Genomic DNA, 15,419 nt, shown 5'->3' on the forward strand with positions numbered 1-15,419 from the left:
CAGACATTTTATTGAACTTAAATCCTGAATACAAACAACATCGAACACAATAATAATTTGATGAATACATTGCTATTGCACTAATCGATTGCAATACTACTTTCAATTAAAATCAAACAAAGCATATACGTTGACATTTTAACGGATCCACGCTTGTTTTACTACATTGTCAAAATTGCATTAATATTTTCAATATCCTCCAAACAAAATACTAATTGAAGTTAATGCCATATATTACATGATTGTCATATAAGCTCTTATTTATCCCGGTATAGTGTTATATTTTACGCATTGTTTTATCATGCGCCCTTCCATTTTAAAATATATTATTTTATATTTCTACAGAGAAATTTGATATAACTTATTGTTCACGGGAGACATAAATATCGATCTTATAAATCGACATTTTCTGTATTTTCCTTACCATCTTTTAGTTCGAATTGATCTCGCTTTTTGGAGCAATGATTTACAATAACACACAGCAAAAACTGTGGTGTTAACCGGTGTATATAAACGACCACACAAGTTATTTTACACCGGTGTTAAATTGGTGGTGTTAGTTTTACACCTATATGTGTTATTACAACACCGTTTGTTGTTACATTTACACTCTTTGGTGTTATGTTTAATCTCTAGGGTGTAACTTTAACAGCTCAGGGTGTGGTCCTCTATTAACACCAATTGGTGTCAGTTTTAACACAGCAGTTTTTACAGTGCACTAGTCCTCATTTAACATCGTTATTAAATCTACTTCATGGTTACCATTATCCATAGAATATTCGTTTTGATTTTTTCAGTCTGTATTAGCGAAAATGGTCTTGCACTAGACATTTTATTAAGGGCTACAATGTTATTTTAAACGCCAGTTTCTATGCGATGCAAAGGCCTTGGTGTAAAAATACACCAGATGTTTTCAATATTTTACTCTTACAGTTAATACATCATTAGCAGTAAAAATGTGTGTTGACCGTCACGTGTACAACCGGTACATAAAGAGAAAAATAAAAGAAACTTTGACAAAATCTCTCAGTAGATAATAGGGATAGGATTATGTACAGTCGCATTATTGTTACGTAAAATGCAAGCTGCTTCCCCCTAATTAAATACTATAATTATTGTTTCAAGTCATTCTTCTGTTTAAAGTAATCTACTTACCATGAAGCATCAATAGATTATGAAATTCGTTGTGCAAAGCATTAAGAAAGAATAACAAAAAAATCATTATCTTTGTCATTATTTGATGTATTTTCCTTCATCTTCATTAATGATTAATTTCTTCTCTTTTAAACCCTTTGAGTTCAAGTTAGGCCTCATCGCATCATCTTGCGTTTATTCTAGAACATTATTAATAAAAGATTTAGTTGAAGTACTTTCCCTCGCGTAGCTTGTAACCATTGATCATGATATGAGAGATTTTTTTCTGCAATAGTTTGCAGGTTAAAAAATGTCCTCAAAAAATTAATTTACATATTCCGTGAATTTGCAACTTATAGCAAAAAATAAAAAGGTTGCATTGGACATCCTAAATCTAACTCATTACAGGATAATCATAAACATATAAATTTATACCAGAAAAAAAATTATCTTATGGAAATGATTGTTCACTTTATTCCCAATGCGGGAAGCCTATTGTCCAATGAGGTTAAAAAATAAGCAGCAATTACTGCAGAATGGGCAAAATTTTCATCACACGGGATAAATAAAAATGCCCAAAGAAATGTCAAATGTTGGTTGGACACATAATTAATAATAGTTGGATTTATAAAGCGCTTTTTTGCCAGAGGATACAAAGCGCTGCTAGTATTACCCCGGCTTTAGCACGAGCTACCGCCACCGGCGCTCAGTACATGCAAGGAATTACTCCTGCCGGGTACCCATTCACCTCACCTGGTTCGAGTGCAGTACCCTCATGGAGCATTTTTACCCAATATCTTTTTAGTGTAGAAGAAAGAGGCCACACCGGTTTCGATAACAGAGGGCAAATTATAGTCTTATATAATAAAGGGAATTCATTTCGCAATCTATATCTTCTATTTTTTCCAAAGCAAATTGACGTTAGTTGTATAGACATCAAAACCAAGCATGTAACGGTTGCCATAATTTGCCAAATGTTTTAGCCGGTGTACCCTCTAAAGTAGACAATGATTTGAGCGACATAATAAATTCATGAAAACAATTCATATTTACAATAAAAACATTCTTAGGAACTAGCTTAGCACTAAATATCATCGCATCATATAATGGCACTGACATCTAAAACAATAACACATGGTTACTATATAATTTGGCATATCAAAGTCAGCTCATTGGCCGCACAAAGGCAGCAATTTTGATAGGAATGGAACTGTGAACATTTTAGAAATTTTCAGCAAATTGTGCTATTCACATATTAAACGAAATTGAAATTAGTAGTCTGTATTTCTCATTACATCTATTCTAAAAGTAACAACATAATATTTTCAAAAGAATAAAGCACGACCATTGACCTAAATTATTTTAGACACTTGTCTTCGTAATAATTGTCTTTCGGATCATTTAGCTTTTTAACAGGCTCTCTGTTGAAACATTACTTTATAAATAGAATAATGTAAGCGAAGCATGGATATATTCTTAAAAGATTAACAGTACAGAAATCAGTCAGTTAAGGCCACACTCCCCTCCGGTTAAGAGCAGTTTAATACAGATTTGGCCATTTCGCTTTCAATGTGTTAACAGCATGGCGCGTAATGCCTTCTTATAGGCAAGCCCGATTTAAAAAAAAATGCGCCATGTTGGTAACGTATTGAAAGTAAAATGGCCAATATCTGTGTAAAACAGCTCTGCTCCGGTGAAAGAAAAGTATGGTGTGAGACAAAATAGGGACAGATCTGACCCATAAAAGGTCACATCTGACGAAATTCCGAGTTATGTTTTACCCGGAACGGATTGCGGCCCGAACGGACTAATACCTTCGTCAAATCTGATACGAAAGTTTAGAATGTAAATTCAAATTTCCAGACCTTTTCATGCGATTGTATCATCATAAATACAGTAAAACTTGAGATTTCATTCAAAATTAAAAGTCCAAAAGCCTTAAGAATCCAATCAAAACGCACTTTCCTTTAAAAGAAAACTATTGTCATCCCAAGATTCACTTATTAAATCCTGCATGAGATAAAGGCGATTGAAAAACAATATTATTAAGGTGGAAAGACAATAATATGCAAGGTATTTCTGTCATTGTGGTAAACTTTCTTTCTATTGTCTCAAGGAATATTCAGTGTCTATTATGTGGTTCTTACAATTTATCCTTGGATAAAATAATCAATACATTCATTTATGAGCTGACTCTTACAATGGGGATCACAATAAGGAACACAATCCGACATAATTATCACAAAATATGAATAATAATTCCCCTCAAATAACCGATATCAGACGATCGCTAAATTGACACTGCTAAACAGGTAACAATTTTTTTTGTTTAGTGAATTCGTATGAACAATATTTACAGTGTTTGTATACAAAATACTTCCTTTTCTGATGTCATGCTTTTCAAATATATATCATCTCCATAAAATCATCAATCCTTATAGGATCCAAATAGGATCTAACGTGCTTTTAAAACGTTTTAGTGTGTAATTTGACTATCATTCGCCATGTTTGTCCAATTTTGTAAGTGCCTCAAATAAGTTGTAAAATTGTCATTATGTGTTCTTGGACTATATGATCGGTACACCGCTCATACTTTTGTTGTAGCTTCATCTGGAATTAGTCCATTTGAACCTTGAGCTATGTTCCATGTGGTTTCATGTTCACAGTCCATCAGTTGTTCCACACCAGGTGTTGATGGGTTTTGACCCTCGTTATTACCCTTGGTAGACTGCTCAGCATCAGGTACATCTTCGTTTATCATTAAAATAACATCATTCTGCAATGTTGAGTCGTTAGTCGCCTTCCATGCAGCACACTTAGAAACACTCGCATTGAATTTCATCAGCTCATCCTCCGATACCAAATCCTCTATGTTCTTATCAATATCGGTATTTACATAGACCTGTCCATCCTTGCCGGCCACTTCTTCATTGGCCTTTCGACTGCTAGCATCATTTGCTGTGATGTCTACCGGGTTTGCTACACACTTCCGATACACGACATGAGGACCATTAAGCTTACAACTGTCTTCTTGATAATCATTTCCGATGAGTGGCGTCTCGCACTCGTTCGGTTCTGTTGGCTGACCGATACCATTGGTGTTTTCAATGACTGACTCGATATCAGTCAACTTTCTAGGCGGTTCTTCGTCAAGGAACTTGTGCAAAAGTCGCTCTGCCCTTTGCTTTCGTTCAGCTTCCTGAACCGTCTGGTTGTTGGCCACCCTTCTGTTGTTGTTATTTGAGCTGTTTCCAACCTTCCCTATCTTGGTCATTCCAATACGATCCTCATCTTGGTCAGAGACGGCAGAGAACTGCGTGCTCTCTCGTCTGAAAAAGCGGTTATAACCGCGTTTTGCCTGCTGTCGTTCGGTAGCTACCTCTGTTTGTGAAACAGCGATAACACTGCGGCGCTCCCCGCTTCTGTTGGTTGGGGCTACGAGATCACGGTACTGAGGACAGCATATGGTGAGTATCAACCAAAACCCACTACGGAAAGCCTGGCTCATCAAGGCATATATTACAGGGTTCATAAAGGAGTTAGCAAAACCAAACAGGTGAACCAACAGAAGGGTGAAAATATAGTTCTCCTCGTGTAAAATCGTTGTGAATTGACCCAACATGCTTACCAGGAAAAATGGGAACCAACAGATGAAGAAGCAGAGTACGACAATCAATACCATCTTGGCCACCTGTAAATACACAGATAATAAAACAATAATTAAAAACAATTATTCTGCCTATATACGCAATCACACACTCCTTAATGTGATATTTTATTTGGATACATGTCTCAGAGCGAGATTGGGTTCCCATTTGAGCATAATTATTATTATACATCTTTGACACGTCATTCGCCATTTTCTTCTCTACTAAACAATACATTTGATCTTTATGTGTGAACCTCCATGACATGTATTCTAGCTGATCGCAACCATGTCAACAAGATTAGATCGGCTGATAACAGCCCCAAAATGAGGCTAATACTTTGATTCATCTATGGTCATTTCACCCACCCATGCATTGTCCTAACTTTGAAGAAATTAACACATACACATGACACTATTCCCTTCGGACAAATAGAGGACTGCTAACTCAGTAAAATATATATTGTCAAAGAAGTAAAGGAAATGAAATTCACATAAAAAGATTTGTATATAAATAGTCTCTGTGATACGCCTTGACTATTTGAAAATGGAAATACATTGTATTTTGTATATAATTTGTATATAAGATCCATTTCACAGGCATTATGTAAAGCTGTAGGTTCCTTGACATGTCTGGAAAAATTAGTAAAATGTCAAATTTTATTACACTGTAAAAATTGAAGTGCTAATTTAGCACTTGCAGTGCTTGCATAGTGACTGCACTACGAGTGCTTATTTTTTAGTTCAAATTTAAACTCGAAAATCAGCACTCATAGTGCAGTCACTATACAACACTTTAAGTGCTAAATTAGCACTTTATTACAGTGTAGGATCTCTCTTTATGTTCACCGTCTTTTTTACTACCTAAATTCATCTCTTTACTTTTCTCCTTCTTCCCTTTCCCTTCTTTCCCTCCCTTTCTCTCTCTTTGATTTTCGCTCAATTTCTCTTTGTTTCTAATTCCTATTTCATCTTCTTTTCTTCTCCCTGTCCTTGCTCTGTGTAAACAACTTAAGATGATGAACTCATTATTTCATTATTTGAATCATGTTGATACTGGAAAGAAAAAAGGAATCTTGCCATTCAGATGTATATTTTGAATTAATTTGTTCGATTTTTTTACAACTTTAAAACACAATTTTATCTCTAAATGCATGTATTTATGTTAATTTATATCATGGTATTATAAGTGTAAATATGTATTGTATGCTTTATCTCATTGATGTACACGTTATACTGATCAATTCAAATCTACCAGGATCTATGATAATAGAAATTCTCATTGTTTCACTCACACACACACACACACCCACACACACACCCTCACATAATCTCTCTCTTTTCTTTTCTTTATTCCACTCTCTTCCGTACTCATTTCTGGTTAGTCAGAACTCATTTTTTTTTGGCCGCATGTATTTTCAATTTTGGTTTATCATCATTGGAATGCATGTCATAGTTTAATACATGACTGTGTCTCCAAACATGATAAGCAGCCTTCTTATGTGTGTTAAGGTTTCTTATGATGTAGAATTCGTGTAAATTGAGCTTTTTATTTGATGTTGAATGTATTTTATGTAAATTTTTGTAAATGATTTTGCAATTTGGCTTTTCAGCCCGCCATAGATGCCATTGTTGTAATAAGCAGTTTTAAATAGATAAGTAAATAAATAAATAAACTAATCAATATCTTTATATCTTATAAACATAGCCTGTTATTTCTTACAATCATCTAAAAAGGTAATCATAATGTATAATTTGAAATGTCAATGTAGCATTGTTCGTGATCAAAATCTAGCTCCCTAAATCACCACTAACATGCATGGTATTGAATATGCGTTGTGCCTTATGAAATACGATTTCTGTCGCTAAAGTTGGCGAGGATTTGTATTTAAAAAAATGACCAAGAGGAAAGGACTCGTTTGCAATGGTCTTTAAAAGAGAAATATTCCTCTGGTGAATATGGATAGAAATCAATGTTTGCATGTAGCTCAGACGTGGACTTCAATTATCAATCATCCTCACTGATCCCTATAAACTCAACCCGAGTGATAAGTGATATTCCTACAAGAGGATTTATGAAGATTGAACATCTCCCCTAAGATGTCCGTTGCCTTTTCATGCTTCGTTGCAGCCTACACTTTTATTTTCACCAGGTTTACTCATTTGCTATTCTTTTTTTCTTCATCATGAATTCACGAGCTCATTTTTTTTCAAGATAAATCTTTTTTCGTGTTCCCCCGCTTACCTTCATCTCCACATTAATGCCAAATATTTTGATGCTGTTGTTTCACAGTACAAACACAGTGTGTTACAGTGTTATTTATTCTGCAACCTCATTCAATTGATAAATTTACACTTTGTCCTGATCTCACTTTGGTGAATGCGCTGGGATTTAGTATGCTGAACTGTTTGCGACACATACAGTCACGAAAGAGTGATCAAATCTACATTTCCTTGCATTCTCTTTCACTTTCGTTACCAGACCTGGTGGGTGTTTCATAAAGCTGTTCGTAATTTAAGACTGGTGATCCTTTCTTATGACGAATGGTATATATTGGCGATTGTTCAGTGCGTAAGAAAGGATCACCAGTCGTTCTTAAAGTCGCTCTTAACTTACAAATAGCTTTATAAATCACCACCTGACCTTATACCATTTTTTACAAACACGAATTGGCCCTTTATAATTATTATCGTCATTTATGATTCTTTATTTTGATGCGCTAACAGACCGGTAATAGAGGATCTTTAGAACATGCATATACTGTATTAGGAAGAAAAAAAATCGCCATTTTCCACCCATAGCTGCAAAAGGGTCTCTTCTAAAAAGCCGATTCTCGAACTAATGATAGCTGAGGCACACACGCACGCACACCCACATTACCCTCCCACTCACACACCTTCATATATCCCACACATTCTTACACGGAACACCTAAATGCTTTTATGTCATCAGGTATTGACTCATCATGAAATATATACAAATTATTGATTCCCTTTTTATTCTTATTCTTTCAAAATTCAAGTGATGTTTGGTTGATCAGTCTACGCATCTTGCTGAGAAAGTGATCCATCAATCTTCTATTATCAAACTTTACGTATAGTCAGAAAGAAATCCGCAAATTTTTCTCATAACTAATTCTAGGGATTAGGAAATCAACCCCATTATTTAATTCAAAATGAATTGCTAAAAGGGCTTGAATGAATATTTCATCTCTATACCAATCATACACAGCTAATTTGTTTTTACAGTAACATTTGTTCGGGCGTAATAGAAATTCATTCGAAACAATTTCTTTAGAACATAAGGTTACAAAATAATATATCCATTGTATTTATGTACATTATTATTATTTTATTTACATTATTTTTATAGCGTTCAATGGCGGGTAGTTAAAAACAGGACAGGTATCATTGCACTTCACCTTGATCGAAATAGGAGCCACTCCTCCCATCCCAACCTTCATGCATCCAACCACGTCCTACTAACATAACACAGGTGTGCAAACTAGCCGGCTTCTTTCCTGCGTGCCTGCGTTGAGGGACATGAGAACGTGTGCAAGTGGTCCCATTTACTATCACTCAACAAAGGTTTGCATAGTGTAGAATTATGATTGTGGGTAATTGGGTTATTGGTACTCTTTACAATCACATAATGTGTGCGTTGAATCCAACCATCTGACTGCATAAAGAGAGTTGGCTTGTATTTTTCAGTCCCCTGACACGCTGTTACACTCGATGTATTAAATCACCTGTTACAATTAAGTTGCATTCTCAAACATGGCGAAGTGCGAGCAAAGGAATGAAAGCGTGACACATAAAACGGCTGTAGAATCTATAGACTAGAATGACAAGTTAGTGAGAATAAATTTATCAGCGCGAAAAAAAAATCCTGACAGCACGGATTGTACAGCTTAAGAGGAATGGGACAAGAAATGTATGAAAGGGAGTTATCTATTAATTTTGAAATGAGATCATGATATCCAAGCCATTTCGTCATGAACTTTATTAACGTGTGTTTTATGGGCGCCCTTTTACCCTCGACAGTGTGTAGAATATATCAAATATGACAAAAAGCATTAGCATTGTGTTTTTTTCAAAGGATATGTAATTTCCAATTATTCTGCCAATTTTAAAGCATGATATGTATAGTTGCTTTAATTTTTTTATTCCCAACGCAAACCGCTGAATCTTTGATTTTAACTAACCTGAAATACACTGGGCTATATTGTCGACGCCTAAGAAGACTCAGCCGTCGATCGCGAGAATTAGCAAGCGCGTTACCCATGGCATAATTTTTTTTTTTTTACAAAACTATAGAATCAAATTCTGGGAAAATTTCATAGCTAATTAATCGTGCTGATTTATGCGTAAAATCAAAAGTTTGCTCTAAATAGCTAAATGATGCACCTAAAATGCTAATTTTGATTTACAGACTCTTAATAGGATTCTGATCAAATGTATCTTTAACAAATTCAACATTTCTTTTTCTGGTCAGTCTGTAATTGTTGCCAAATCTGTAAAAATTGAAATATTTTACAATTCAAACAATAAAAAACAAAAGAAATAGTGAGAGACATCATCGACTCATTCATTTGCATATCACTGAGTTGTGCATAAAACTGTTTTGGGAAAAATAAGCAAAAGTTTAAAATGTCAATACTTTCTTATTCTACACCCGATTTTGATGAAATTTACAGCGTCATGCTTGTTTAATTTTTCTCTATTGATTAAAAATCATCATTTTTCTAGGGTGGACTTGACCTTTAAATGACACATGACATAACACCCTACATCAAAGCCAATCCCTGAATGGTTCATAAGCGTCTCATTATGTTTTCATTATATAGTAGGCAGACAAATAAAGATGATTTAATAGAGTGCAAATATTTATCGCGAGATAAGACTCTCCATCATGTCGTCTTTAAATTCAAACGACGATATGAAGAGAGGACCATATGGGCACTTCATCTTTCTTCTACTGACGACGCCCTTATGACAGGCTCTTCATCGCTATGATTTGTTAGATAAACCATTAATAATCTAGAGCGTCAAATCCCATGAAGTCAAAGACAGCCATCCATCACAGTAATCTTCAGTAAACCCCATTGACCATCATCTCACCCTATCAGACACTGTGAACATGGAGATTTCCATCTCCAAATCAATTTCCACTGAAAGAGGGAGTGATAACCTAGTGAAAGTAGGCCTAAACCATCAAGGGATAGAGCATCGGATCTCATTAATACATATAAGGCTATGGTAAATTTTTGTTTTCAATATTGAATAATGCTTGTACGTGATGGTTACACGTATAATCAAAACCAAATTTACCCATCACTCCACCTCTTGGCTTCTTCAGAATATTTTTTTTTACTTATGATAAATTATTTGTTAGGACACTGCAGTATTAAGTGAAAACTTTTGATAATGTCATCTCCTTCAGTATGTCCGCATAATGTGAACGTAAGCACACTGAATTCACCCTTATGGTTATCCCGGGTTGATTCTACAGGTGATCACAGGAATGCCAAGATTATTTTGTACTTGCTCGTTATTTATTGTGTGAACACTGCTATGAATGAAATCAAATCAAAACAGTGAAGTGATTATCAATGGCACGCTCTGATCCTCTCTTCAAAAATTATTCAGTCATCGGTGAATGAAAATCAAGGTAAATACCAAAAAGAAAATTGTAAGCTCATATACGGATCAATTTCTGGATGTGTATTGAGGCAATTCGATGACACGGATCAATAAAATGCTTACGTTTAGATTGAGATTTCGGTGAGAACGTAGCAGATTGCTCGGGGCTTGGATTTGTATCAACTTGTGTAAGTTTCTCTCATAATCAAGATAATGGTATCAAGATCAGAAAATAATTAAACGATCAATCAATCATACTCCTTTTCCGAGTTTTTTTTTATTCAAAGGGATAGGTCCCAGTATACATCACAATATTGACTCTTCTTTATCGTGCATGGCCGAAAAAGGTGATTATTAACTTCAATAGCACATTGTCTTGTTTAGAATGACCATGCGGGCATACCAGGATCCGGAATAGCTTCAGCCCTCTTCCAGATGAGTAGTAATAGTGATAGTCACACATGCAAATGTATGGTCATGATTAGAACAAAGGAGAAGAGAGGTTATTCCGTGGAGGTAAGTCCCTGTTAGAACCATGCCACTGTATTTGCCCGTGGATTTTCATCTCACCGGAAGCATGTACCAAATAACGTCATTTAAACACGTTTACGATCGTGGTTCTGTTTATAAATGGACCTAATAGGCCCATGGTTTATATGTACTTCCCCAGAAACCCTGGGTCTGGTCAAACGACGTTTTGAAACGTACCATTTTGTAAGTTTACGATCGGCGTGCTGAAACGTCGTTTATATGAAAGTATGGCATGGAGGCAACAGTGTTTTGGAATCACGTATGAAAAAGCTGATTCTGGCCTAAAAAAAGCATCTTAATTATGATTTGATCCAACATGATCATCCCCACCACTTTCATACCCGTTCCGCGGCCCCTGCCGTGGAATTTATTTCAATATTTATTACTTTATCAACGAAACAAAAGAAACACTTTGCTCCAATGGTATTAACTGATTTTTTAAAGGGATGATCCGGGCTGAAAATAATTATATCTAAATAAATAAAGTAAAATTCACAGAGCAAAATGCTGAAAATTTGATTAAAATCGAATAACAATGTTATTGAAATTTAAAGTTTAATCAATATTTTGGGGAAAATGTTATATGCACTTCGTCATGGATATTCATTAGGTGGGCTGATGATGTCATATTCCCACTTTCCCTTTTCATAAGTTATTACATGAAATTATAATTGTTTCATTTTGCATACATGTGTCTCAATTATGATTAAAAAAGTTGCGGCAATAAATAACTAATACACTTAATCACTTGTCAATCCAATTGTTTTGGTTCTTGATAGAAAATTTTTGAAAAAACCTAATTTCGTATAACACAATGCAAAAGAACAAGTGGAGATATGACAGCATTGGCCCACCTATATCATGAAGACATGCCTAGAACTGTTTCACCGGAAAAATGCAAATCTTTAAAATTCAATAACTTCGTTATTTGTTATCCGATTTTGATCAAATTTTCAGCATTACTCTATTTATTGAGATATAAATATCTCCAGCCTGGACCATCCCTCCATAGGGTGTACACAAAGGCGAGACAGCAGCACCAACATATAACCATTACTTCCAAACACGGTTTCCACAACCGTACGGTGAGTTGGCGCAGCTTCAGCGTCCGCCTCGCAACTTGGAGGTCCGGAGTTTGAGCCCTGATCGCGGCAGACCAAAATACATTCTAAGATGGGGGTTGTTGCTATCTTCTTTGACTTTCAACGATTTAAAGGATAGAGAAACGTCGATCTGGCGCTGTCGGGCACAATTGGAAAATTATATTTTTGGAGGATTTTTTTTATTTTTTTCGATTCGAACAATGAAATATGGATTTCATTTTCAGTTCTGGAAGAAATCATCGGATATAGCAGTATAACTGAATTTAATTACCTGTTTCGCAAAAGAAATACGATTATGGCATCTTTGTCGTTATGTTATTTATCATAGTAACATGGCCTATCAATCAAAAAAATTCAAAGTTTCCATGGTAGTATAATGCTTAGCGAAGTTTATCAAATGGCCACTTGAAAGGATGGTCTACAACATAACAAAGTCCAAATGTTTAATGTTTGATTTGACATCTCTCGGAAGTTGTGATCGCGTTTGGGCTAGATCACAGGAAAGGTCAACAAAACCTCAAGAAAATTACGTTTTACCAATCTAGACATGCTAATTTAATCAAGGAAATACTTTTTTTATCATCCTTACATGACATGTATCAAGAGTAAATATTTGCTGACTGATTTATAATATATGTTTTATTTTCGTCAGTTTTGGGGAAGTACACCTCTTCTACGATGACCCACATTAATGCGTCGTTGTATATGAGCGCCTATCTACTCATTATTATAATACCGTCAAATCACACATGAATTCCATTGATAAATGATCATTCACGTTCTCTGGGGATAAGTTCTGACGCATTTATCTGTCACCGGCGATCAATTTTCGTCTACCGAAGATAACCATCCTCCTATTACTATTTGAATTGACTCTATTTAGCGTACATTACCAAGAGTCATCAAATCCATGACCAACCCACATTTCCATGGCCTATATTTTGACCTTTTTTTAAATTCACTTTTTCGTTGATATTCAAGTATGATGGAAGATAATGAACGTTTGCGGAAAACAATTGATAGACGAGAAATAGGATCATCTCTATTTACTTACATGTACTTTCTCTTTTATATCTATCATATCTAATTTTCTTGTCAGTACTGTGGAGTATAGAACCCGAGGCTTCGTGTAATTGCTTGATCACTTGCCCTAGGTCATGAAATACATCCCTGTATTTCTTTCACTTAATACCCACAAGCTCGACGGCCCGTCGCAATTCAGCTTCCATTATCATCGTCCTATAACGAAATGAGGTAGGATTTCCCTATCATTTTGAACCAGAACCCTAAAAAGTTGAAGGGGGAGTGTCAATCCCTTAAACATCGCCTATCACGGCTCTGTTTCATGAACACAATCCCACGGTGAAACGCAAAGAGTTGATAATAGCTGCAGGGTTGATAGTGATAGGTAAAGCATCGGCTTAGCCAACCCTCAGGCGCCATACACCCATAGGGTGACATGTTTTTCTGGAAGGGCGATCAGTCGCTACAACTTGCCATCGTGTCTTACTCCCTCAAATAGAGGCACATCCAGACATTTTTACTTAAGGAAAGTGGGAAGTGGCCATATGAAAGGTAAAAAAGAAAAGGAAATTGCTCTTTAATTGGTTTCATGTGCTCCACAATCTTTTTATCCTTGATATTCTATTGCTCACTGGTATGGTACATATATATAGGATACTGTTATTGTCCTTCGTAATTACCATACATGGGAGGTTACCCAACCACTCCCTATTCCCTGTATCTGGTAGCGTAAAGCCTACTTTACATTGCTAACCTGTGACAAGTGGCAGACCGTAACTAGATACAGAGCATCGAACTGTAGCGGCAAGCTAAGATTGCAGGCAAGCCAAGTCCAAGTTGGATGGGTGTCGGAGAGAGGAAGACATTGGAATACACCACCTCTATCTAATGACGCCAATTTTGAAACATTGAGCGCTGTATTATCCGACAACGATCAATGTTAGCTCTCTCGTGTTTCGTCCCGGGGAATTGATTATCACTTCGAATTTAATTCACTGCTTTATTTTCACGTAATATGGAGTTTGTTTTTACACGGGGTGCCTCCAAATTCCGCCACGGTCATTTTATCCACCACCCACCGTTTCCTAGCTTTAAAGGCGGAAGTCTCTATATATCGTGCCTTCCTGTCTGTCTCTCGTAAACCTTGTTCTCTCTCTTTATTAGAAAAAAAATCATTTTAAATGTATTCATTTAGTCATTTGAGTAAATTAGAAGATCATATTGGTCTATACTCATATTTTTGTCGCTAAAGATGATAATTTGCCTAGAATTCGAATAAATAACACCTAAAAAATTTAGGGAAAATTGTTCACCCAATATCATTATTATCATTATTATTATGATTTAGATACCCCACAAAACTAAATATAAAGTAATGAAGGTAAAAATTGTTTTTAGTAACCATCATTTATGGCAATTCTGTTAATCATGAGCATGGCGCCTGAGCAGTGGCGTACCGTGGGTCACGGCATGGGGGGGGGGGCTCCAGCAAAAATTTAAGTCACTTAAGTCGCTTCGCACGCTCATTTGTCAAAAATACTGACATAATAGACACCTTATTAAGGACAGTGCCATTAAACGGATGTATCTCACTGATTAAATAATGAAAGCGCGAAGCGCGAGCTGAAATTTTATATATTCAGACCTATAAAGGGACATTATAAGCAAATTCTTATCATGTTACGTACCGGTCTCACTAAACAACAATACGAGCGCGAAGCGCAAGCTGAAAATTTTGTATATATTAACCCCAAACAGGGAAATCTTTAGGACTATATTTAGGAATCCATTTAGAGTATAAATATCTCATCATAATCATCTAATGCGAGTGCCAATTAAGCGCTTGCTGGTATGGTTAGAATTACATCTAAACCACATCAGAAGCACTTTTTGTAGTCATTGTAATCATGATTATCATACGCATCTCCCTAATCAAATATTGCGAGCGCAAAGCGCGAGCTGACAATATAGGAAATTCAGACCTGAAGAGGGGCATTGTAGTCTACGGCTTGTTTGTAGGAATTTACTAAGACCATACGTATTTCACTAACCAAATTATTAGTATATTAGGCCTACGTTAGCTCATAAGTTAGAGTAGACTTGTCTTTGTTAGACTTAGATCTCACCAAGTTAGACCTAATGTTCCCTTTAATCTTAGATCTGACGTAGATCTAACGTTATAGTTGGAGATCTGACCCTAATTTGGTTCCTAAAATATCAAGGGCTAGGCCTACCGGTATTCTACAGACTGCTTTGATCATTACATAAAGTGTACACGCATCGGCTGACAAACACACTTAATGAGGTATGATGTCACATTTTCAGTAACATACAGCCAA

General features: G+C 35.8%; 1 protein-coding gene across 1 annotated transcript in view; it reads right to left on the reverse strand.

Moving 5' to 3' along the window:
* Positions 1–1,748: 1,748 nt before the first annotated feature.
* The window catches only part of LOC121419331 (substance-P receptor-like), a 34,120-nt gene continuing 20,449 nt past the window's right edge, over positions 1,749–15,419 (reverse strand). The window contains exon 3 of the mRNA XM_041613745.1: positions 1,749–4,825. Coding sequence (XP_041469679.1) covers positions 3,722–4,825 — 1,104 coding nt within the window. The 3' untranslated portion in view covers positions 1,749–3,721. The remainder of the gene's footprint in view (positions 4,826–15,419) is intronic.

This window comes from Lytechinus variegatus, chromosome 7, assembly GCF_018143015.1.
Source record: "Lytechinus variegatus isolate NC3 chromosome 7, Lvar_3.0, whole genome shotgun sequence".
NCBI lineage: Eukaryota > Metazoa > Echinodermata > Echinoidea > Temnopleuroida > Toxopneustidae > Lytechinus > Lytechinus variegatus.